Raw genomic sequence first — 22,224 nt, 5'->3', positions numbered from 1 at the left:
TGCTGACTGGTCCTCCTGAGCCTCTGCTCCGTCTTTTTCCTGCCTTTCCCTTCCTGACCACCAATGGGGCCACCTAGCAGAGTGGGACAGCCATGAGGTCCCACACCCTGAGGCCGGTAGGAGGGGCTCTCAGCTCCTCTGCCAGCTGGAAAGGCCAGGGTGTCCACCCCACGCCCCTGTCCTGTGAAGCCCTGGCTGAGAGGAGGCGGGACTCAAGCTGCTGCAGGTCACACCTGGGAGGCCGGACGGACTGTCCCTCCCAGCTCTGCACCTCCCAAGTTCAGGCTGCCTTATCTCAGCCCTGGGCAGCCCCACCCTCCCCTGGATGGCCCCAGGTAACCTGACTCACATCCTGCACCCCAGCCTAATTGCCCCCCTTCTCAGGCATCATGCTAAAGGCCCTGCTCAGAGAGCCAGCGTCCCTCCCACCTCTCGTGGCAGCCCCTGGCATTAAGAGATGCCCCGCCAGGCTGAGAACTCCCTGGGGAGGGGCTCAACCTCAAGGAGGGAGGGGAGATGAGTAGGAGGAAGATGTGAACGGAGAGAAGACAGTGCCCTCGGAGAGGGTGGGGGCAGGGCAACAGGGGCTTCACTGCCCCACACCCCTGAGCCCAGATCTTAGACCCCAATCCCTGCTGGCTACCCAGAATGCCATCTCCTCTCCACCTCACCAGGACATCTGGGCTTTGGCCGGCCGGACTGGCCAAGCCCCTGAAGAAAGGCCTGTGCAGGCAGAGGCCCTCTGCCCACAGACCCCCGCCAACCGGGAGGATTGGGGCAGCATGTGTCCTGGTGCCCCGAGGTACCCAATGCGGCCAACAGACAGAGCAAGACTCAGGAGGCTGCAGTTCAGCTTTATTCTCATGCCCCTCATGTCCAGTTAAGGCTGAAGATCAGCCCAGGCCACAGTGCCCCAGCACTGGGACTCAGCTCCCCACCTGGACAGGGCAGGGGGTTCTCTTGCCGACTCCTGCCAGCCTCCTTCAGCTGGGGGATCCCCCAGAGACCACTGCCTCAGCGGGAGCCACCTGGAAGAACCAGAAGCCCGGCCTGGAGCTGCTCGTGGGGGCCAGCCATCCCCCCTGTCCACACAGTTGTCCCAGCTCCATCTCCGGGCGCCGGCGCTGACCATGGAGGATCTCTGGGCCCAGGCCTCCTTGTCCAAGGACTCCCCTTGGAGGCCCTGGCTCCCTGAGCTCTTGGGCTGCCTGGGGCCTCCGCTGACACTCCAGTGCCGAGAAGGCTGCACTCCCAAGCCCGCTGTCCCCACGGTGTCACTGGCTGAGGGACGGGGTGAGGGGACATTTCTCTGGTTCCTGTACCTCGGGGCCTAGAGGGAAAGGCTCAGCTCAGACCCGCCTCCCTCAGGAGGACTCCCAGAGTCCCAGGAGGCCCACAGGCTCAAGCACCTTCTGCCCACCCCCGACCTGCCAATAGCCCCCCGCTTCCAGCTGCACCACGCCTGCTGTTCCCTCAGTGGTTCCCTCTGCCCGGAATGCTGTTCTCAGGTATGTCCACATGACAAACTCTCCCCTCCAAGTCTTTGCTCCAATTTCACCTCCTCTCTGAGGCCCACCCCAGCACCCTAGTTACTAAAACTCTAACCAGCCTGCCCAGAGCTCCTGAGCTCCTGACCCCTCCCCTGCTCTCCTTTCTTCCCAGAGCATTAGCGCCTCCTGATGGTCCAGCGGGGTCTAGGGCTGAGCTGCCCAGGGCGGAGCTAAGTAGGTGAGATGGGGCTGGCCTGTGACGTGCTTCGAAGACCTACTATGTTTTTTTGTTTTTTGTTTTTGAGACAGTCTCACTCTGTCACCGAGGCTGGAGTGCAATGGTGTGATCTTGGCTCACTGCACCCTCTGCTTCCCAGGTTCAAGCAATTCTCCTGCCTCAGCCCCCTGAGTAGGTGGGATTACAGGCATGGGACACCATGCCTGGCTAATTTTTGTATTTTTAGTAGAGACAGGATTTCACCATGTTGGCTAGGCTGGTCTCTAACTTTTGGCCTCAAGTGATCTGCCTGCCTTGGCCTCCCAAACTGCCAAAGACTTACTATGAAAAAAATCACATCTGGCTGGGTGCAGTGGCTCACGCCTATAATCCCAGCACTTTGAGAGGCCAAAGCGGGCGGATCATCTGAGGTCAGGAGTTCCAGACCAGCCTGACCAACATGGTGAAACCCCGTCTCTGCTAAAAAAAAATAATAAATAATAATAATAATACAAAATTAGCCTGGCCTGGTGGCCCATGCCTGTAATCCCAGCTACTTGGGAGGCTGAGCCAGGAGAATCGTTTGAACCTGGGAGGCGGAGGTTGCAGTGAGCCAAAGAGCGAAACTCCATCTCAAAAAAAAAAAATCACGTCTAATAGCTCATTCATGATTTTTACACTGGCTACATGCTGAAATGGTAATAGCGTAGGCATATTGAGTTAAATGTTATTAAAATCCATTTTACCTGTCTCTTTTCACTTTTTCTGGTGAGCCTACTGGAAAAGTTAAAATTATCATGTGGTTCACACCATATTTCTAGTGGACAGGGCTGTTGTAGATAATAATTATTTTTAGGCAAATTGTTTACTATCTGCCTCCTCACACCAGAACGTTCCCTGCTGTGTCCCCTGCCAGCATGTCACCTGGCACTTGGTAAAGGATCATTGTCAAATGAGAGAATGGATGAATGAGGTTCTGCCAGGGGCCCCAGGCAGGACAAAGAATACTATTCCTTCCACAGGTCCCCACTCACCCTCTCGTTTGGCATCTGTTTCGTGCTCCTGGAGGATCTCAGCGGAGTTCTCCCATCCCACACCAGGTCCTGGGAAGCACAAGACAACCACTGGGCCCAGGGCCAGTGCGGAAGTGGACAGAGCTTACAGGAGACACAGGGGACAAGAAGGAAGCTTCCTCCCCCAAGGAGCTCGTGGGTCCACGAAGAGTTGGGGGGCTGGCTGGTACAGTGACCCTTGTCCCTCACCTTTGCTGTGGGAGATGGGTGCCCCCAGGGGTCCTGGACGGCGCTGTCGGAATCGTTGCCTAGGGGTGTCCCCAGGGCTGAATGACTCAGAGCTTCGCCCCACCGGGAACCTTGAGCTGAGTTTCCGCCGCTGCCCACCTGCCAAGGTCTCATCCCGCAGGCAGAGGGAGCTCTGGGCCCGGCGCATGGGTGCGGGGGAAGGGGACCCTGCAAGAGGCACGTGCAGGGAGGGGGTAAGAGGAGGGGCGGGGGAGCTGAGGCTCCTGTAGGGAGGAGGTCAGAGAAGGGAAGGGAGTGCTGAGGCCCATGCAGGGAGGGGGTCAGACGAGGGGACAGGGGCTGAGGCTCCTGCAGGGAGGAGGTCAGAGAAGGGAAGGGGGGGCTGAGGCTCATGCAGGGAGGGGGTCAGAGGAGGGGGGGTGGAGGCTCATGCAGGGAGGGGGTCAGAGGAGCGGGGCCCTGGGTGGAGTGGAGGGGCCAGTGGGTGAAGCTGCCCAGGGCCAGGGAGGGGAGGTGCAGAGGTGGCGGAGGAGCCAGGCAAATGAGGGGGGCAGCAGGACACTGGCCCTTTGCTGGCCTTCATACTAACTCACTGCATGACCTTGGGCAAAAGCTTCCCCTCCCGGGGCCTCAGTCTCCTCATCTGCAGTCTAGGATCAATGACCTCTCCCTACAGTCCACTGCACCTCCCAGATCCTGGGCTCCGCTGCGGATGGGGCAGGCTGGGTGGGGGACAGCACAGGCAGGAGGGAGGTGTGGGCCAAGGGTGACCCTGCAGGGCCCAGGGCAAAGAGCCACTGGTGGCATCAGGGCAGGCTGGGCAGGCCTCAGGGAAGGCCAATGGGGTCACGCATGCAGGCCAGGCAGTGAGGCAGGTGCCAAGGTGGGGGTGGAGGATGTGGGGCAGGGACCATCCTGGCCACCTGACCCCCAGACCCACCTGTCCCATCTGCCTCCCTGCCCTCAGGAAGCTCCGTCTCCGGGGGGCCCCCCAGGCTTTCGGTGCTGCCAGCCCCATCGGCCCCCAGGCGCAGCCCCCCAGGGGGGCCCCCCTCCCGCCGGGGCCGCATCAGCCTCTTCACCTTGTCTGCCAGCCAGCTGCCCTTCCTGGGAGCAAGAGGGCACAAGAGGGGGTCAGGACAGGGAGGAGGGAGGGAGCAAAGGGTGTCCTGGGGATGGCAGAGGCCAGGTTGACCTTCATGGGGCTTGGACCTGAGCTGGGCCTGGGGTCAGAGGCCAGGGCAGGGGCAGAGGTTAGCAGGTTGTCCAGCCTGAGGGAGGTGACAGGGCTGCTCACTTGGTCCGGGGAAGGGGCCCGGGCTCCAGCACGCGGTATTGGTCCATGATCTTCTCCACGAGCTTCTGCTTCTCACGGCGCAGGGCATTAAGCTGGTCCCTGGCAGGAGTGAGAAGGGAGAGGTGGGTGTGAGGCCCAGGGAGGCCGAGGCAGTAGCAAGGCACACGCTGCAGCGAGGACGCACTGGTCCCGTGCCGCAGATCGGACTGACCTGGAAGGTCAGCTCCAACCCTGTCCCTAGGCCCTCGCTGGGGGATCTCCCCAGGAACGCCCAAAGGGGATGCAGGCCCCACCCCGCTCCCAGGCAGCCCACTCACAGGTACTCCCGCTGTTCGCGGTGCAGGTGGTCCCGGCTCTCCAGGCTGCGCTCCAGGAGCTCCCTGTTCTCCCGGCTCAGGGCCTGAACTTCAGCCAGCAGCTGCCGGTTCTCCTCTTCCTGGGCACTTCGCAGCTGTGTCAATAGCTGGCAGGGGGGCAGCATGCTCGGGGGTGGGACCCAACTCAGGACAACCTGGGTCTAGGCTTCCTGCCCACCCCCACGCCCCTACGCCCGCCGCCCCTCCAGCCACACCTCACACTGCGTGGTCAGCCGGCAGGCGCTCAGGTCCAGCTGCTGGTTGGACTCGCGCAGCTGTTGGCTCTGCATCTCCAGCTGTGCCCGCTCCAGCTCCAGTCGCGCCAGGCGGCCCCGTAGCTCCCCGCGTTCACCCTGCAGCTCACCCCGCTCCCGAGACACCTCTGCCAGCAGCATCTGAGCCCTTGGAAGGCAAGGAGAGCTGCTCTCCAAGGGACCTGGGTCCTCAGTCTGAGTGCTGGCCAGAGGAGTTATGCCAGGGAGGGGAAGCCAGGCAGGACCCCACACCCCCAACCCACTTTCGGGATGGGGCCACTGAGAGCTGCTAGGGGCTGTGGCAGGGCCAGCACCTGTCGTGCTCGCTCTGAAGCCTCCGCAGCTCCTCCTCCAGGCCCCGCTGCCGATGCCCATCCTGCATCAGGCGTTCACGCTCTGCCAGCAGGGCCACCTCCTGTGCCTCCACGCTGGCCCGCTGGGCCTGCAGCTGCTCATGCCTGGGATGGATAAGGGGCTAAGAGGGCTGCGTGAACCTATGGCCACCACAAGCAGCCGGCTGGACTATCTGGACCCGGGGCGGGGGGGTCTGTCACCTCCTAAGCATAGTTCCCCCAGGGGAAGCCATTGGGCAGAATGCCATGCCAGGTGCCCACCACTCCCAACAGGTGAGCCCCACGGGGAGCCCAGCCCAGAAGTGTGGGGAGCACAGCTACCCCAGAGAGCACAGCAGTGGCCAGGGCATCACAGAGCGGAGGTGGAGGTGCTTCCTGATGGGGAGTCAGACCTGCCAAGGGGAGTCTTCTCTGGCAGATAGGGAGTGCCAGGGGAGGAGTTGGGCGTTTGGTGATGCTCACCGGCCCTGCAGCTCCCGGTGGGCCAGCTCCAGTGCCCGCATGTTGGCCTTGAGGTCTCGGTGCCGCACCAGCAGTCCCTCTAGCTCAGCCTCCTGCCGCCGCTGCAGCTGTGCCAGGGACTCGTGGTCCCGAAGCAGGGCCTGCTGCTGCCCGCGGGTCTCCTCCTGGGACTGCCGCGCCGCCCGCACCTCCTCCTCCAACACCTCCAGCTTCCGGTGCAGCTCCTGGCCCTGAATCTCCAGCACAGACTTCTCGGCCTAGGATGGAGGAGGGAAGCAGGGGCTGCTGGGGAGGAACCCCTGGCTGGAAATCGGGTGAGGGGCGGGGGGCTAAGGGCAGAGGGTAGGGCCCAAGACAAGGAGAGAGCTGTGGAGGAGGCAAAGGGCTGGGGGCACAGCAGGCAGCACAAGCCCCAGCCAGAGGCTGATGGTGAGCAGGGGAGAGGTGGCAGAGGCTGGCTGGGCCAGGCTGTCTGGGAGTGGCACAGGGCAGAATGGGACTAATGGCGCCTTGTGGAGGGGAGAGCTGGGACGGTGAGAGGGCAGGGCGACATGGGTGTAGATGTGGAGGCTGGCGGCAGGTAGGAGGAGACGGCGGCAGGGAGGATGCTGCAAAATGGTGGCTGGGGTCAGAGGACAAGGATAAATGAGACTGGGGAAGAGGTGGGGCAGCTGGCTGGGAGCTGGGATAGAAAAAGGCCACAGGACGATCCAAAAGGGGCAGGAGGGGGCAGTACATGGGCAGGGATGGGCACCCAGGCCACCACCCACCTGCAGGCGGCTGCTATGCTCCTGTGCCCGCTGGCTCTGCAGCAGCAGCTCCTGGGCACGGCCCTGCAGGCTCCCCAGCTGCCCTTCCAGGTGCTGCAGCTGCCCCTGCAAAGCTGCCTTCTCTGCCACCAGCGTCGCATTCTGCCCAGAAGTGGGGGTTAGCGGTAGCCAGGTGGCGGGGGCACCCCCCAGTGCCTACCACAAGCCCACACTCACACTGCACGGGGCACCCCCACCCCCGGGCCCACTGTGGGCCCACACTCACACTGCACGGGGCACCTCCCCAGGGTCCACTGTGGGCCCACACTCACACTGCACGGGGCACCTCCCCAGGGTCCACTGTGGGCCCACACTCACACTGCACGGGGCACCTCCCCAGGGTCCACTGTGGGCCCACACTCACACTGCACGGGGCACCTCCCCAGGGTCCACTGTGGGCCCACACTCACACTGCACGGGGCACCTCCCCAGGGTCCACTGTGGGCCCACACTCACACTGCACGGGGCACCTCCCCAGGGTCCACTGTGGGCGCACACTCACACTGCACGGGGCACCTCCCCAGGGTCCACTGTGGGCCCACACTCACACTGCGCTCCACCTCTATAAGCCGCACGTTCTGGGTCTCCACCAGCCGAGGCTCCACATGCTTTTTGGGCCCCAGCCCCGCGGGGCCCTGGCGCAGCTGCAAGGAGAGTCCCTGGGAGGTCATGCGGGGCAGCCACGGTGCCTTGGGGATGCCGCAAGGACCTTCGCTTATGGGACTGCCCTGCCAGCAGCATTTAGCCTGGTCCACCCCGCCCCAATCCCATGCCTTCCCTTGGATCCCACAAGTCCCTGCTCCTGGTTCCTGAAGCTCCACCGTCTCCACCCTGCCCTTCTCAACTTCTCTCTATCTGCGGCAGAGCCTTCTGCTCATAACATCTCTCCATCCCACTACTCCTCTAAGCCTCTTTGGTTTTTGGTTTTTGTTTTCGTTTTTCTTTTTGAGACAGAGTCTCACTCTGTCACCCAGGCTGGAGTGCAGAGGTGTGATCTCGGCTCACTGCAACCTCTGCCTCCCGGGTTCAAGCAATTCTCCTGCCTCAGCCTCCTGAGTAGCTGGGACTACAGATATGGGCCACCACGCCCGGCTAATTTTTAGGGTTTGTTTTTGTTTTTGTTTTTTGGGGTTTTTTTGAGACGGAGTCTCACTCTGTCACCTGGGCTGGAGTGCAGTGGCGTGATCTCGGCTCACTGCGACCTCCTCCTCCCGGGTTCAAGCAAGTCCCCTGCCTCGGCCTCCTGAGTAGCTGGGACTACAGGCGTCAAAAACCATGCCCAGCTAACAGCTAATTTTTTTTTTTTTTTTTTTTTTTTTTTGTATTTTTAGTAGAGACTGGGTTTCACGGTGTTCATCAGGATGCTCTCGATCTCCTGACCTCATGATCCATCTGCCTCAGCCTCCCAAAGTGCTGGGATTACAGGCGTGAGCCACCACGCCTGGCCTGATTTTTGTATTTTTAGTAGAGATGGGGTTTCACCATATTGGTCACGCTGGTCTCGAACTCCTGACCTCAGGTGATCCACCCGCCTTGGCCTCCCAAAGTGCTGGGATTACAGGCGTGAGCCGATGTGTGGGGCCTTCTCTAAGCCTCTGTTTCAACCCCACCTTCTCCACAAAACCTTCCCTGATTGACTCACAGGCACCTGCTGGGTATCTTGCTGGGTGCCACCCTCCCAAGCCCCTGCATGGCCTCCTCGCAGCCCCTGGCACCTAGTTATTGTCACCTATTTTCTTGCTTCTTTCCTGACTGGACTGTGAGCTCCCTGAGGATGGCAGCCTGGTATTGGGCCCCCCCACCACCCCACCCTCCATACGGAGCCCGCACACAGCCGGGAATCAGAAACCATCGCTGGCTTCCTTGATGCCAAGCACTGAGCTCCCTAGGCAGTGGGGGACCTCGGGTGAGAGACGCGGAGCAGTCATCCACAGCAGAAGTTCTGTCCATGTGCAGAATGGGGAAAATGAGGCCCCGGATAAGTCAACACGGCCACCTGACTCCCAGCACAGTGCTCCCTCCAACAGGCCCCACATGGGGAGTGAGGCAAGTAGCTAGCCAAAAATCCAGGGGCAAGACCAGGAGCACAGATGACCCTGGCATCTGCTCATGGGATGGAGGGCAGGGTGGCATGGCCCCCAGCTCCCAGGCTAGCAGGCATCACCTGGAACAGCTCCTCTTCCAGCTTCAGGGCCCTGGTCTTGAGCTCCATCAGTGCCTCCTCCTTGCTGGTCGCCGCCGCCTGCAGCTCAGCTTCCAGCCGCTGCTCCAAGTCCTGATACCTGCCAGGAGAATCCTTGGCACCCAGCCCCACCCCACCCTCACCCCACCACACCCCTGCCTCCCTCATTCTTCCCCTCAGCCCTGTCCCCACCTCTGGTGCTGGCTTTCCTGTTCTCGCAGAAATTCCTGGCGCTCGAGAGCCACCTGCTCCAGCTCACGCTGCAGATGCTCCAGCCGGGCCCCCAACTCCTCGCCCCGCACCACAGCTTTCTCCAGCTCCTGAGGGCAGGCAGAGCAGGCTCAGGGCAAGGGGGCAGGAGACAGAGGCCTGAGAGTCGAGAGAGCTACCTGTCCTTGACCTGCCATCCTGGGCACGTCTCATTAAGCCTTTGGGCTCTACTTCCCCATCTATAAAATGGGAGCAAAGCCTGGTGTCCTCAAAATTGGGCATGAAAGAGCTGGGGGTCATAAGCCTGGCAGGGCATGAGGAAGGTCCCTGGGCCAGGAGTCAGTGACACATGTTGGGCAAGTGCCGTCACCTCTCTGAGCCCACGGTTCTTCATGTGCGCAGTGAAAGGTGGACGCACCCGGTGGGCTGCCACCCCAGCCATGTGACAGCTAGACAGCTAGAGAGGCTCAGCAGAGGCGGGTCTGGTGAGAGACCCTGCCTACAGGGAAAAGGCCACGGAGGGCTGGCGGGACAGGTACTCAGGAGTTGACAGTGGGGGCTGGGGGACAGCGGGCGCCAGGATGCTGCCAGCTAGGTGACCTTTGGCGGTTGGGCTGCACCACTTTGGAAGGAGACGGGAGGCCCATTCTGGCCTGTGGGCCCCAGAGGGAGGGAGACCAAACCATTCTGCCACGTGGGGGGCCTGGCAGGATGAAGCTTCAGGGACAGCCGCCCATGACCAGCTGCCAGCCAAATCCTGCCTTGGAAGCCAAGCCTACAAGCCTTGCTGCTGAAAACTACCTTCTTGGCTTAATAACTGCACCTAGGCCTTGCCCAAGGGGCACTGCACCTCCTGACACCCTTGGCCACCACCTCTCCCTGAAAAACTACAAGTCCCATGAGGCGCTGCTGCCTGGCTGGCTGACAGCCACTAGCGCAAATACTGAGGTAGGAGGCACGGTGACTAGAACCTCCCGCCCAACCCCTGCCCTGCCCTCCTCTGGGCCCTGGCCACAGCCCCCCTAGGGCCCCCTCCCCCCAGCTTGGGAGGCTCCCCCACCCAGTGGACAACCTGAGAGGCCCCTGGTTCCCTGACCTCCAGCTGGCCAGCCACCTTCTCCTGCTCCAACCAGGAAATCTCACAAAACTCCCCCTTTGTCCCAGCTTCCCCCACCCTCTCAGTCCTTGGAGCCGGCTCTTCCAGCCCGCCAGCCCTACCCTCACCTTCACTGCCTACCTGCTGCCATTCCCTCCCACGGAATAGGCCCATTCTAGGTGCCAGGCATTGCCCCAAGCTCCCTACGCTCATTATCTTACGGGATCCTGTGAGACAGGTACAATTTTTTTTTTTTTTTTTTTTTTGAGACGGAGTCTTGCTCTGTCTCCCAGGCTGGACTGCAGTGGCGCTATCTTGGCTCACTGCAACCTCTGCCTCCGGGGTTCAAGCAATTCTCCTGCCTCAGCCTCCCGAGTAGCTGGGATTACAGGTGCGTGCCACCACGCCCGACTAATTTTGTATTTTTAGTAGAGTTGGGCTGGAAAATATACTAAGTATATTTTGTATACTTAGTAGAGCCATGTTGGCCAGGCTGGTCTCCAATTCCTGACCTCTGGTCATCTGCCCACCTCAGCCTCCCAAAGTGCTGGGATTACAGGTGTGAGCCACTGTGCCCGGCCGAGGCAGGCACAATTTTTATTCCAGTTTTACAGGCGAGAAAACTGAGACTCAGAGAGATTAAGTAACTTGCCCCAAGCCACACAGCTGGAAAGCAGGCAGGTCGCCCGGCCAGACAGCATCTCAGCCACACCCCACAGAGTGGACCCCAGAGACGGTCTCTCACCTTCCCTCTCGCATTCGCCAGAACCTCCTTACTCTGGGCCTGTCTTGCACAACACCTCACCCCACGTCTACCCAGCAGTGTGCTCCCCACCCCTCATCCTCATAAGGGGTCTCTGAGCAAATTACTCTTCCTCCCTGAATTTCAGGGTCCTTGTCTGTACAGAAATGGGACTAGAAACTGCCTGTGCAGGATGACTCAGTTCCTACCTGTGTTGCAATCTCACAGGTCCCCTAGCACTGGGGCCCATTGGCCCAAACACCCTTCCTCACACCTTTTCACACACAGACCTGACCACTTTGCTCACTTTGCCCATTGGGGAGCCTTCAGTGGCTGCCCAAGCCCCCATGGCAAAAGCCCTAACCCCTTCCTTAGCTTGGAAGGAAGCTGAAGCCATGCCCAAACACTGGAGTGCTAGCTTCCTGGTCACTGCTGTGTGCCCAGAGCCTGGTACAGGGCCTGGCACCAAGAAGATGCCTGTAAACATGTTTAAATGAATAAGTAAAACTGTGTTGGCCAGGTGCAGTGGCTCACGCCTGTAATTCCAGCACTTTGGGAGGCCGAGGTGGGCAGATCACAAGGTCAAGAGATCAAGACCATCCTGGCCAACATGGTGAAACCCTGTCTCTACTAAAAATTCAAAAAATTAGCTGGGCATGGTGGCGCATGCCTGTAGTCCCAGCTACACGAGAGGCTGAGGCAGGAAAATCGCTTGAACCTGGGAGGTGGAGGTTACAGTGAGCCTCCGCCTGGTGACAGAGGGAGACTCTGTCTCAAAAAAAAAAAAAAAAAAAGAAAAGAAAGAAACTAGCCAGGCCAACATGATGAAACCCCGTCTCTACTAAAAATACAAAAATTGGCTGGGTGCGGTGGCTCACGCCTGTAATCCCAGCACTTTGGGAGGCTGAGGCGGGTGGATCACGAGGTCAGGAGATCGAGACCATCCTGGCTAACATGGTGAAACCCCGTCTCTACTAAAAATACAAAAAATTAGCCAGGCGCGGTGGCAGATGCCCGTAGTCCCAGCTACTCAGGAGGCTGAGACAGGAGAATGGCATGAACCCGGGAGGCGGAGCTTGCAGTGAGGCGAGATAGCGCCACTGCAGTCCGGCCTGAGCGAAAGAGCGAGACCCTGTCTGAAAAAAAAAAAAAATACAAAAATTAGCCAGACATGGTGGCGTGTGCCTGTACTCCCAGCTACTCAGGAGGCTGAGGCGGGAGAATCTCTTGAACCTGAGAGGCGGAGGTTGCAATGAGCCGAGATCGCCCCACTGCGCTCCAGCCTGGGCAACAGAGGAAGACTCCGTCTCAAAAAGAAAAAAGTGTCCAGTCCTTCTCTCACCCCCACTCCCATGCCGCCCTAGTCAGCTTCCTCTGCCACTTACACCAGGCCACTGCCTCCTGATAGCCCCAAGCTCCCCTGTCCACCAAAGTGACCCTCCTCAAGCCCAGCCCCACACAGTTCTGCCCTGGCTTTCCCTGCCTGGGGAGGGAGGACCAACACATTCAAAGCTGGCCCTCATCTCCCCTTCCTCCTGGGCCTTGAGCATTCTTTTTGTTTGTTTGTTTTGTTGGGTGGTGTTTGTTTGTTTTGAGACAGAGTCTTGCTCTGTTGCCCAGGCTGGAGTATAGTGGCACAATCTCAGCTCACTGCAACCTCCGCCTCCCGGGTTCAAGCAATTCTCCTGCCTCATCCTCCCAAGTAACTGAGATTACAGGTGCCTGCCACCACGCCTGGCTGATTTTTGTATTTTTAGTGGAGGCAGGGTTTTACCATATTGGCCAGGCTGGTATAGAACTCCTGACCTCAAGTAATCCACCCGCCTTGGCCTCCCAAAGTGCTGGGATTACAGGTGTGAGCCACCACACCCAGCCCCTGAGTGTCTTTAATGCCTTTGTCTTTGAACATGCCATTCCCTCTGGACAAAATGTCCTCCCCACCTAGTGACATTGTGGTCACTCCTCCTAAACCCTCCTGGCTTCCACTTGGGCATCAGCTCACTCTCCCACGGGCTCTCGTAGCACTTGGCTCGGAATAACCAGTGCTTGAACACTTACAGCATACCCTTGCTGGCATGAACCAGACCTTTACAGTTACTGTCTCCCAAGGTTCTCCTAAGACCGGCCCAGGTGGCCAGGAATAGTACCCCTGTTTTACAGAAGGAGGCCTGGGTTGGAGGTGAGTCGACTGCTGCAGCCAGAGAGCCAAGATGTGCACTAGGCAGTCTCACCCCCTCCCACAGTGCCCCATCACACAGTGGACATGGCTCTGTGCCCCATGCCAGGCACACCTTTGGAAGGCAGGGGTGGACTTGGCCTTTCTATCTCCAGCCCCAGCTCGGTGCTGGGCACCCACCGAACAGCTGCTGATGGAATCAGTAGCTCCCAACAGCCTGGAACCTTGCTTCCCAACCCCTGTGGTGAGCCCCAACCTGACCTACCGCCTGGAGGGCCTCCTTCTCCCGGCGCTCCCTCTCAGCCTCTTCCAAGTGCTGGCGGCCCTCGCTCTCCAGCACCTGCATCCGTTCCTCGGCGGCCTCCGACTGGGCCCGCAGCCTGGACCCCTCACGCTCCCACTGCCTCCGCTCCCGGCCCGCTGCTGCCAGCGCCTCCACCAGCGCCTCCCGTTCCTGGGATGCAGCCTCCAGCTCCCGGCCGGCAGCCTCCACTGCCTCCCGCAGCCGGGCTTGCTCCCAGGCCTGGGCCTCTGCCTCCCGGTGGGCCTCGGCCTCTGCCCTCCGCGCTTGGGCCAGCTCCTTGGAGAGGCGGGCGGCCTCCGTGTCTTGGGCCTCCAGCTTTCGCGCCTGGGCTTCCAGCTCAGCTCCAAGGGCCTCAGCCTTTCTCCTCAGCTGTGCCACCTCCTCTCTGAGGGCCTCCTGCTCTGCAACACCACTGGCCAGACTCTCCCCTGGGATTGGGCCCTTCCAGGCCTGGACCTCAAGAGCCCCTTCTGACTTCTGCTGTGGTTTTTGCCAGGCTGGGTCCCCGACCGTCCCCTCCAGCCTCTGGTCATGCTCTCTGGCCTCTGATTGTCCCGTGGCCAGGTCCAGGCCCTGGTTTGGGCCCTCCTGCTCCTCCAGCTGCACAGAGCTGGGCTCCAAAGGCCCTGGCTTGTGCTCAGGGCCCTCCTGTCTCAACCCCCAGGCCTGAGGCACCAACTCGCCTTGGGGAGCCTCTCTTCCCTTGGTCTCTCCTCCCAGCGACTGCGGGGCCTGAATTTTGGTCCCTGGACCCTGAGGTGGGGCCACAGAAGCAGGGCTCTGGAGAGAGGATCTACAGCCAGCCTTCTCTGGGGACTCCTGTGTCTCCACAGGAAAGCCTGACTCTTGGGGGGACCAGTCTGAGGCCTGGGGATCCATGGCAGCTGCCTGAAGGGGACTCTCTGCCTCCTGTGGGTCTGAATCAGGTGCCTGGGGACACTCAGCTGACCCCTCGAGCACTGAGTCTAATGCCGGGGGAGCCATGTCCAAGGCCTGGGGGCCTCCATCCCTTGCCTTCTGAACGAAGCCCTGAGGGCTGTGGTCGGAGGCCACAGGAGTCTGGGGAGCCTCCTCCAGCACCAGAAGCACAGGGTCCTCTCTCGGTGCCTCCAGCAGGGGGTGCTGAGAGCATAGGAGAGGGACAGTTAGGCCCAGGGAGGGACTAGGGGGGAAGGGCCGGCCAGGACCCTGGGGGAGGGGACTCACCTGACCCCCTGGCTGCCCCTGAAGCACCTGAAGCAGCCCCCGAAGCTCCCGGTTCTCCCTCTCAAGGGTCCGAAGCCGCCCAGCCTCTGCCTCCCTCACCTCATCTTGCAGCGAGGGTGACACTCCTGCCAGGGGTGCTGAGGATGAGAGATGAGGTCAGGACCCCTCCCTTACTGCCTGGCTCCTCACATACACACCCCAGAGGCTTGGGGGAAGGGAGGAAGTCAGAGGCTCTCCCCAGTACACCTGCTGGAAAGCACAGGCAGCCCCCACCCTAGTCCCTCCACTGGGGTCCCTCACCCTCCCCAGGGGATCCTGGGGGTAGCTCCAAGCTCCGCTGAAGCTCCAGCTCCAGCTCCACATTCTCCTCAGCCAGCTGGTCCACCTGATGCCGCAGAGAGTCCAGCTCCTGGGGGTGAGGGCAGGGTCAGACAAGCCCTCCACACCATGGCCAGGCCGAGTATGTAGGTCGGAGGGTCACTAGAGGTCACCAAGAGCAGAGGTTGCAGGAATCACTAGGGACCTCTAGGGAATCAATGGGGTCATGGGGTGACGGGGCAACCCAACTGGGATCACTCTGGCGACCTCACCGCATGGGCCTCGCCCAGCCGGGTCCGCAGCAGCAGGTTCTCGCGCTGGGTCTCGTGCAGCCGGGCGCAGCGCTCTCGGGCAGCCTCCAGCTGCTCTTCCAGCAGCGCCTTGGAGGCCTCCAGCACCCCTGAGAGCACCCGCTCCTCCTGGTGGGAGAGCAGGGAGAACCGGTAGCCATGCAGCCCCCATGCACTCCAGGGCCTGAGGGTCCCAAACTCCTTCCCCTCAGCCTGTCACAGACCCTGCCTCCCTCCCCCACCCTGCACCCCATCGGTCTCTAGGCCCCGCCACTCCCTTCCATCTTCTTCTCACCAAGATCTCTTCAGGTACTTTCTCCCTCGCCCCTGGCCCCGCCCTTTGTGCAGGCCCCGCCCTTCTGTCCATGCCCCGCCCCTCCTCCCCAGCAACCGCCTTCCTTCTAAGGCTGCATCACTTACATAGCCCCCACCTCTCCCCTCCACCTGCCCCATCCTCTGGAGGTCCTTTCCCAGACGCCACCTCCCTGAATTTGTCCTCACCCATTTCTCCACCCGTGACTGTCCCCTTTAGAGAACCTGCCTCTCTCCCCTCCGGACCCAATCTCGCCCCTCCTCCTGGCCCGCCCCCTCGCGTACGCCCCGCCCCGCGGCCCCGTCTCCGCCTCACCTCCAGCTGGCTCTTGCAGTCCTCAGCCGCCTGCAGCCGCTCTCGGCAGCGCCTCAGCTCCTCCTGCAGGCGGGGCAGGCGGCCGGCCCGCTCCCGCATCGCCTCTGCCTCTTCGCGGTACAGCTCGGCCCGTTTGGCCTGTCCCGACAGCGCCTGGGCCTGGGTCAGACGGTGTGGAGCTGGGAACAGCCAGCCGCGGGCCAGAGGGATTAGGGACAGGAAGGAGCCGGGTTGGGAGGGAGGCAATGGGACCGGGTGCGGGGAGGTTAGGGAATGCCGCGGTGGCGGGGAGCATATGAGCGCACCTCCTGGCGGAGCCTTCTTATTTCGGCCTCCAAACCCTGCACCTCGGCCTGGGAGTCTAGCAGCAGCTCGGCCTTCTCCTCCCTGGAGGGAAAGGGAGGCTGGGGAGGGTCTGGGGGCCCACAACCCCCAGGCCTGACCCCTCCCGTAGCCACCAGGGCTAGGGTCCCATCCAGGCTTAATCTGCCCCTCTCCACTCAGTCCCCTTCCCAGGCTGCGCACACTCACAGCTCCTGCCGCAGACGCCGCAGCTGAGCCTTGGCGTTGGCCAGCTGCAGGGCCAGATGGTGCGAGGGGCCCTCGGCGGGAGCCCTAGAGGGAGCCTCAGGCCTCAAGCAGAGGGGTTCTCGCTCCAGCAGCAGTTCAGCCAGCCGCTGTAGGTCAGGGGTCAAGGGTCAGGACTAACTTATCCAATGACTCTGCACATCGACCCCCAACCACACCAGACATGGGGTTGTGGTCTGGGGTCTTGGGCCATCTGGTTGTGACAGCCCCGATGGCCCAAGACCTCAGACCACAACCCCATCCCTGGGCCCCAAACTTCTATCTCCCTTGCACAACCGGCTCCCTGATGGTCCTCCAGTTCCCCAACCTGAGTCCACAGTGCCCCTGCTGCCCCTACCTGGGCCCCCAGGTCACGCTCCCGTGCCAGCCTCGACAGTGTCCCCATCAGGCTCCGGGACAGCATCTCCAGCTCGGCAGGTGCCAGCTCCCCAGGCTCTGGCCCAGACAGTGCCAGCACCACGCCAGCCCCCGGCTGGGTCACCTGGGGCGCAGGGAGAGCAGTTCAGTGGAAGCCGCAGTGTGGCAAGGGCATCCCAGGTGCCATACCAGTCTGGGCTGCCGAACCGTCTCAGTACCTCCTGGATGGCAGCGGCCAGCTCGCTCTGGACCTCGAGACTGAGGCCCTGGATGTGGCGGATGAAGAGTTCCCGGTGCTCACACTGAGGGGAGACAGGAAGGGGAGCTAGTGCAGGATCTCCCTCCTCTGCCGCCAAACTCGACCCTAACCTTTCCTTGCCACCGCCGGCTCACCTGTACTGACGCTCCCAACAGTAGCCGAAGAACACCTTCCAGCTGCTCCACCGCTTCTTCTGCAAGGCACATGCCACAAGGGGTTAACTGGAGCGGGGAAGGTATAGTGCGGGGGCAGAGGCAGGAGGGGGTGGGTGGGGAGAGCACCTGAGAGGGGGTCAAATCCCAGTGTCTGGAGGTCTGGGGGTGGCGACAGGATCAGCAGCTGCAGCTCCTCCTGGAGGCAGAGGGGCAGATTATATGAGGGGACTTCCCGAAGGGGCTCCCCTTCCCCTCCTGTCTCCGCCTTTCCCTCGAGACCCCTTACCTGGTAGAAGTCCCTCAGTCGGCCCCACAGGTGGTTCAGGTTCCACACTCGCCAGGCAGCAGGTCCGTCAAGGCCTCTGAGCATGCGAGGTCCCCCTCGGGAGCTGGGGGCACTATGGGCCGGAGGTGGGCTCGAGGACCCGCCTCCCGTCAACAGGCCTCGCCCACCGTCTCTCAGGCCCCGCCCACTGCGCATCAGGCTCCGCCCACCCGCTTCCCCTCCCCTCAGATCCTTCCCCGCCACCGCCCCGGCCCGATGCCCCTTACATGATGCCGAGCACCCGGAGGAGCAGGGCCCCATCGCTGAGGCGCAGGAATCTCTTCTCCAACCAAAGGGGCGGCTCTTCCTCCTCTTCCTCTTCTGACTCCTCCGCCTCCCCGACCAGCCCGGCCAGTCCCAGCGCCTGTGAGGAGCCCAGGGGGTCAGCCGACCAGCAGAGTGAACCTGAGCCCCTCCGACTTGCCCCAGTGAGCACAAGCACCCCTTCTCACCCGTCCTCTGAGTGCCTCTGTCCCCTCTTCCCTCACCACAGCCCCCCACACCATATCTCCATCCCCCACATTTGAACCCAGCCCTCCCCTCTGGCCTGGCTCTGCCTCACCCTCCCCCGGCCAGCCCCAACACCAGCCCCTGGCTGGGGCTCACTTCCCCTCCCCAACCCGCTGCCACCTGCCCCCTCACCCAGGTAGCCAGACTCCCACTCAGGAAGTCTCTGAGCCTGGGCCCCTTGCCCCCCTCCATGCCAGGGTCACGGTGCCCGTCTCGCTGTGGCAGCTGCACCTGCCCTGAGAGGAAGAGGAAGTCCCCGAGTGGGAGATCCCGGGGCCAGCCACAGACACTCTGTGCAGCTTCCTCCTTCCGGGTGCAGGCGGGCCTGGGCAGTCTGAGTCCTACCTCAGCCCCCGCCTCACCTCCCTGCATCCTCCTAGCATCTCTGCAGGGCTAGCCCAGAGGTTGGCGGGCGGAAGGCCCACAGCTATCCTGGCTCCATGGGCAATGACAGGACAGCCCTTCACCTCTCTGGGCCTTGTTTTCTCAAACTGAAACTGGAGAGGATGACCCCAGCCTGGGACCTTTGAGGGCCTCAAAAGGGCTCTGGGCCTTGCATTGTGAGTCTGGACACCCACACACCCATCTTCCCAAATGCCAGGCTTCATTCACTACAGCGTCCTTTCTTTTCCCTTCAGTGTTTCTCAAACTTACCCAAACCACATCCCCTGGGAAGCCTGGTTCAGATGCTCCTCCAAGAAGCCTCCCCTGAACCCCAGACAGAAGGGGGCATCACTCCTGTGACCTCACCCCACCCCATCCTCTATACACTCGAGACTGTTGTAACCATACTAGGTGCTATGAAGGGGAGGGGATTTGACCTTGGCAGGATGATCAGGGAAGGCATCGTGGAGGAGGCGTGAGATCAGGGATGGCTGGGTTAACAGGGCAAAGTGGAAAGGAAGGGAGGGTATTCCAGGCAGCAGGAACAGAATGTGTAACTGCTCTGAGGCAGCTGGAAGCATGGTCAGTATAAAGATTGGAAATTATGCATGTTTTATCTATTCCAAGATGCTTAATGTTCACATTTCGCTTTTTTTTTTTTTTTTAAGAGACAGAGTCTGAATCTGTGACCTAGGCTGGAGTGCAGTTGCAAGATCACAACTCACTGCAACTTCAGCCTCCTGGGCTTAAGCAATCCTCCTACTTCAGCCTCCTGAGTAACTGGGACTACGGATGTGTACCACCACACCTGTCTAATTATTTTGCTTGTTTTTTGTAGAGACAGAGTCTCGCTATGTTGCCTGGGCTGGTCTCGAACTCCTGGGCTCAAGTGATCCTCCGGCCTTGGCCTCCTGAAGTGCTGAGATGACGGCGTGAGCTGCCTCATGCAGCCCCCATTCTACACCTCTGAAGTGAGTTTACATGGTACAGTTGCTGTCTGGCTAGCTGCAGTCCCAACATCACTGTCAGGACCCACACCTGAAAAGCACCAGCATCAAATCCTTCAGAAGAGTGTCAGCAGCTTGGAAGAAATCCTAGAGGCAAGCAGAACCCTTTTTAGCCCTGGGACTCAAATGGTGGGAAACCCCAGGGGAAGGGAACCAGGCTTGTCAGTGACACTCCCGGTTTTTTTGTTTTTTTTTTGAGACAGAGTCTCGCTCTGTCTGTTGCCCAGGCTGGAGTATAGTGGTGCAATTTCGGGTCACTGCAACCTTCGTCTCCCCGGTTCGAGCGATTCTCCTGCCTCAGCCACCTGAGTAGCTGGGATTATAGGCACCTGCCACCACGCCCAGATACTTTTTTGTTTTTTTAGTGGAGACGGGGTTTCACCATGTTGGCCAGGCTGGTCTCGAACTCCTGACCTCAAGCAATCCTCCCGCCTCGGCCTCCCAAAGTGCTGGGATTACAGGCGTGAGCCACCACACCTGGCCTGTCAGTGACGCTCCCAAAGCAGGGTGAAAAGTCGGCTCCACTTCCTCTGCACAATTGCAAAGCTGGCTTAAGAGCTCCTGGCTGTTTTATGGCTGTTTTATGGAATGTTTGGAGCAGTACTGCTCTCCGTAGAACTCTCAAGGACTCAGAGAAGGAGGTGGCAGGGAGACATAGACATCACGACTCTCAGACCAAAAATGATTCACACGAGTCGGACTCTAAATGTGAAGGAGTTTTCTGAACATGGTAACCAATTTATTTTGCTTCTATTATCCTTTTTATGTGTGCATGAGAATTATGTATGATGAGAATCTACGTTTAAGTCAAACAGAGCTCTTTCGGGAAATATAAAAGAAAAATTCTAGTGATGAAAGAACCTTGGGACATCGTTTACTGGCAGCATTCTCTTTTCTTAGTGACATTTTTATAATCGATGACATCATAGTTTTTTTTGTTTTTTGTTTTGAGACAGGATCTCTGTCACCCAGGCTGGAGTGCAGTGATGCAATCACAACTCACTGTAGCCTCAACCTCCCTGGCTCAAGGGATCCTCCCACCTCAGCCTCCTCAGTATCTGGGACCACAGACATCCACCATCCACCCGACTAATTTTTGTATTTTTTGCAAAGATGGGGTTTCACCATGTTGCCCAGGCTGGTCTTGAACTCCTGGTCTCAAGCAATCCACTTGCCTTGACCTCCCAAAGTGCTGGGATTACAGGTGTGCACCACCACATCTGGCCAACATCTTAGATTTGATGAAATATGGCATGATAATGACATCATAGCAAACACCAGCTTCCCTTGAGCTAGGCATGGTTATAAGTGCTTTACACTTACTAACTTGTTGGCTCTGGACTAGTCTGTGAAATAAGGACTACGGATTATCTCCATTTTATAGGGGAGGGAACAGAGAGGTTAAGTAACTTGCCTAAGGTCACACAGCTTTTAAGTGGCAGAGCCAACTAAAAGAAGGCAGTAGGGCAAGAGTGCAAGGAGCAAGGGGCACCCATAGTCAATGGGCTCGACCAGGCCACAGGAAACCATGCAGGATTGGTAGCAGAGGAGCACAGCCAGCTGTTCAGCCCTTTTGAAATGCCTCTGGAAATGGGAGTGATCCTCTCCTTTTTGCCAGAATTCCAGGCACTGATACCCAGCACAAGCCTTCATTAAATGTCCCTGGGGTGATTTTTTTTTTTTTTTTTTTTTTTTTTGAGACGGAGTCTCGCCCTATCGCCCAAGCTGGAGTGTGGTGGAGCAATCTTGACTCACTGCAACCTCTGTCTCCTGGGTTCAAGCGATTCTTCTGCCTCACCTCCCCACAGAGCTGGGATTACAGGCATGCACCACCATGCCTGGCTAATTTTTCTATTTTTTTTTAGTAGAGACAGGGTTTCACCATGTTGGCCAGGCTGGTCTCAAACTCCCGACCTTAGGTGATCTGCCCACCTCAGCCTCCCAAAGTGCTGGGATTACAGGTGTGAGCCACCACACCCAACCTGATTATTATCTTTTTTTTTTTTTTTTTTTTTGAGACGGAGTCTCGCTCTGTCACCCAGGCTGGAGTGCAGTGGCGCAATCTTGGCTCACTGCAAGCTCCACCTTCCGGGTTCACGCCATTCTCCTGCCTCAGCCTCTCCGAGTAGCTGGGACTACAGGCGCCCGCCACCATGCCCGGCTAATTTTTTTGCATTTTTAGTAGAGACAGGGTTTCACCATGGTCTCGATCTCCTGACCTCGTGATCCGCCCGCCTCGGCCTCCCAAAGTGCTGGGATTACAAGCGTGAGCCACCGCACCCGGCCGATTATTATCTTTAGTATTAACAATATCAAAGATCAAGGCTGGGCACGGTGGCTCATGCCTATAATCCCAGCACTTTGGGAGGCTGAGGCGGGCGGATCACCTGAGGTCCGGAGTTCGAGACCAGCCCGACCAACATGGAGAAACCCTGTTTCTACTAAAAATACAAAATTAGCCAGGCATGGTGGCTCATGCCTGTCATCCCAGCTACTCGGGAGGCTGAGGGAGGAGAATTGCTTGAACACAGGAGGCAGAGATTGCGGTGAGCTCACATCATGCCACTGCACTCCAGCCTGGGCAACAAGAGCAAAACTCCGTCTCAAAAAAAAAAAAAAAGAGGCCGGGCGTGGTGGCTCACGCCTGTAATCCCAGCACTTTGGGAGGCCGAGAAGAGCGGATCACGAGGTCAGGAGATGGAGACCATCCTGGCTAACACGGTGAAACCCCGTCTCTACTAAAAATACAAAAAAAAAAAATTAGCCGGGCGTGATGGCAGGCACCTGTAGTCCCAGCAACTCAGGAGGCTGAGGCAGGAGAATGGCGTGAACCTGGGAGGCGGAGCTTGCAGTGAGCTGAGATCGTTCCACTGCACTCCAGCCTGGGCGACAGAGCGAGACTCTGTCTCAAAAAAAAAAAAAAAAAAAGAAAAGAAGAGATCATGTCATTTGTGGGACATGGATGGAGCTGGAGGCCATTATTCTTA

At 59.6% G+C, this 22,224-nt stretch overlaps 1 protein-coding gene across 4 annotated transcripts; it reads right to left on the bottom strand.

Moving 5' to 3' along the window:
- Positions 1-834: 834 nt before the first annotated feature.
- CCDC88B (coiled-coil domain containing 88B) lies at positions 835-18,131 on the bottom strand. Of its 4 annotated transcripts, none has more exons than XM_055240847.2 (27): positions 17,979-18,131; positions 17,564-17,700; positions 17,298-17,409; positions 17,138-17,207; positions 16,991-17,049; positions 16,816-16,899; positions 16,578-16,721; positions 16,184-16,329; positions 15,958-16,039; positions 15,653-15,811; positions 15,007-15,153; positions 14,717-14,825; positions 14,417-14,553; positions 13,172-14,332; positions 8,875-9,002; positions 8,665-8,782; positions 7,049-7,144; positions 6,462-6,602; positions 5,692-5,948; positions 5,191-5,334; positions 4,838-5,024; positions 4,584-4,729; positions 4,267-4,365; positions 3,910-4,076; positions 2,970-3,176; positions 2,742-2,810; positions 835-1,330 (listed from the first exon to the last, which is right to left on the bottom strand). In XM_055240847.2, the coding sequence occupies exons 1-27, from the start codon at positions 18,036-18,038 to the stop codon at positions 1,275-1,277; spliced, it is 4,422 nt and encodes a 1,473-aa protein (XP_055096822.2). In that variant the 5' UTR covers positions 18,039-18,131; the 3' UTR covers positions 835-1,274. The 4 variants fall into 4 exon arrangements, 3 of the variants coding, with proteins under 3 accessions (XP_055096822.2, XP_063490832.1, XP_055096893.2); XM_063634762.1 differs by having other exon boundaries at positions 4,052-4,076; XR_010119640.1 differs by lacking the exons at positions 835-1,330; positions 2,742-2,810 and adding an exon at positions 3,563-3,691 and having other exon boundaries at positions 3,071-3,176; positions 4,052-4,076.
- Positions 18,132-22,224: the final 4,093 nt, after the last annotated feature.

Source organism: Symphalangus syndactylus, chromosome 1 (assembly GCF_028878055.3).
Source record: "Symphalangus syndactylus isolate Jambi chromosome 1, NHGRI_mSymSyn1-v2.1_pri, whole genome shotgun sequence".
NCBI lineage: Eukaryota > Metazoa > Chordata > Mammalia > Primates > Hylobatidae > Symphalangus > Symphalangus syndactylus.
The sequence above is the reverse complement of the archived record's forward strand: the minus strand, read 5'-3'. Positions and strand labels throughout refer to the sequence as shown.

Bases quoted from the DNA above. Each gene is read 5' to 3' on its own strand.
- CCDC88B (XM_063634762.1), bottom strand. From the start codon at position 18,038: ATGGAGGGGGGCAAGGGGCCCAGGCTCAGAGACTTCCTGAGTGGGAGT. The intron at 16,722-16,815 runs GTACTGAGACGG...CCTGCGCCCCAG, and splicing joins TGGCCGCTGCCATCCAGGAG to GTGACCCAGCCGGGGGCTGG. The intron at 15,154-15,652 runs GTGAGGCGGAGA...CTCTCCCACCAG, and splicing joins ACTGCAAGAGCCAGCTGGAG to GAGGAGCGGGTGCTCTCAGG.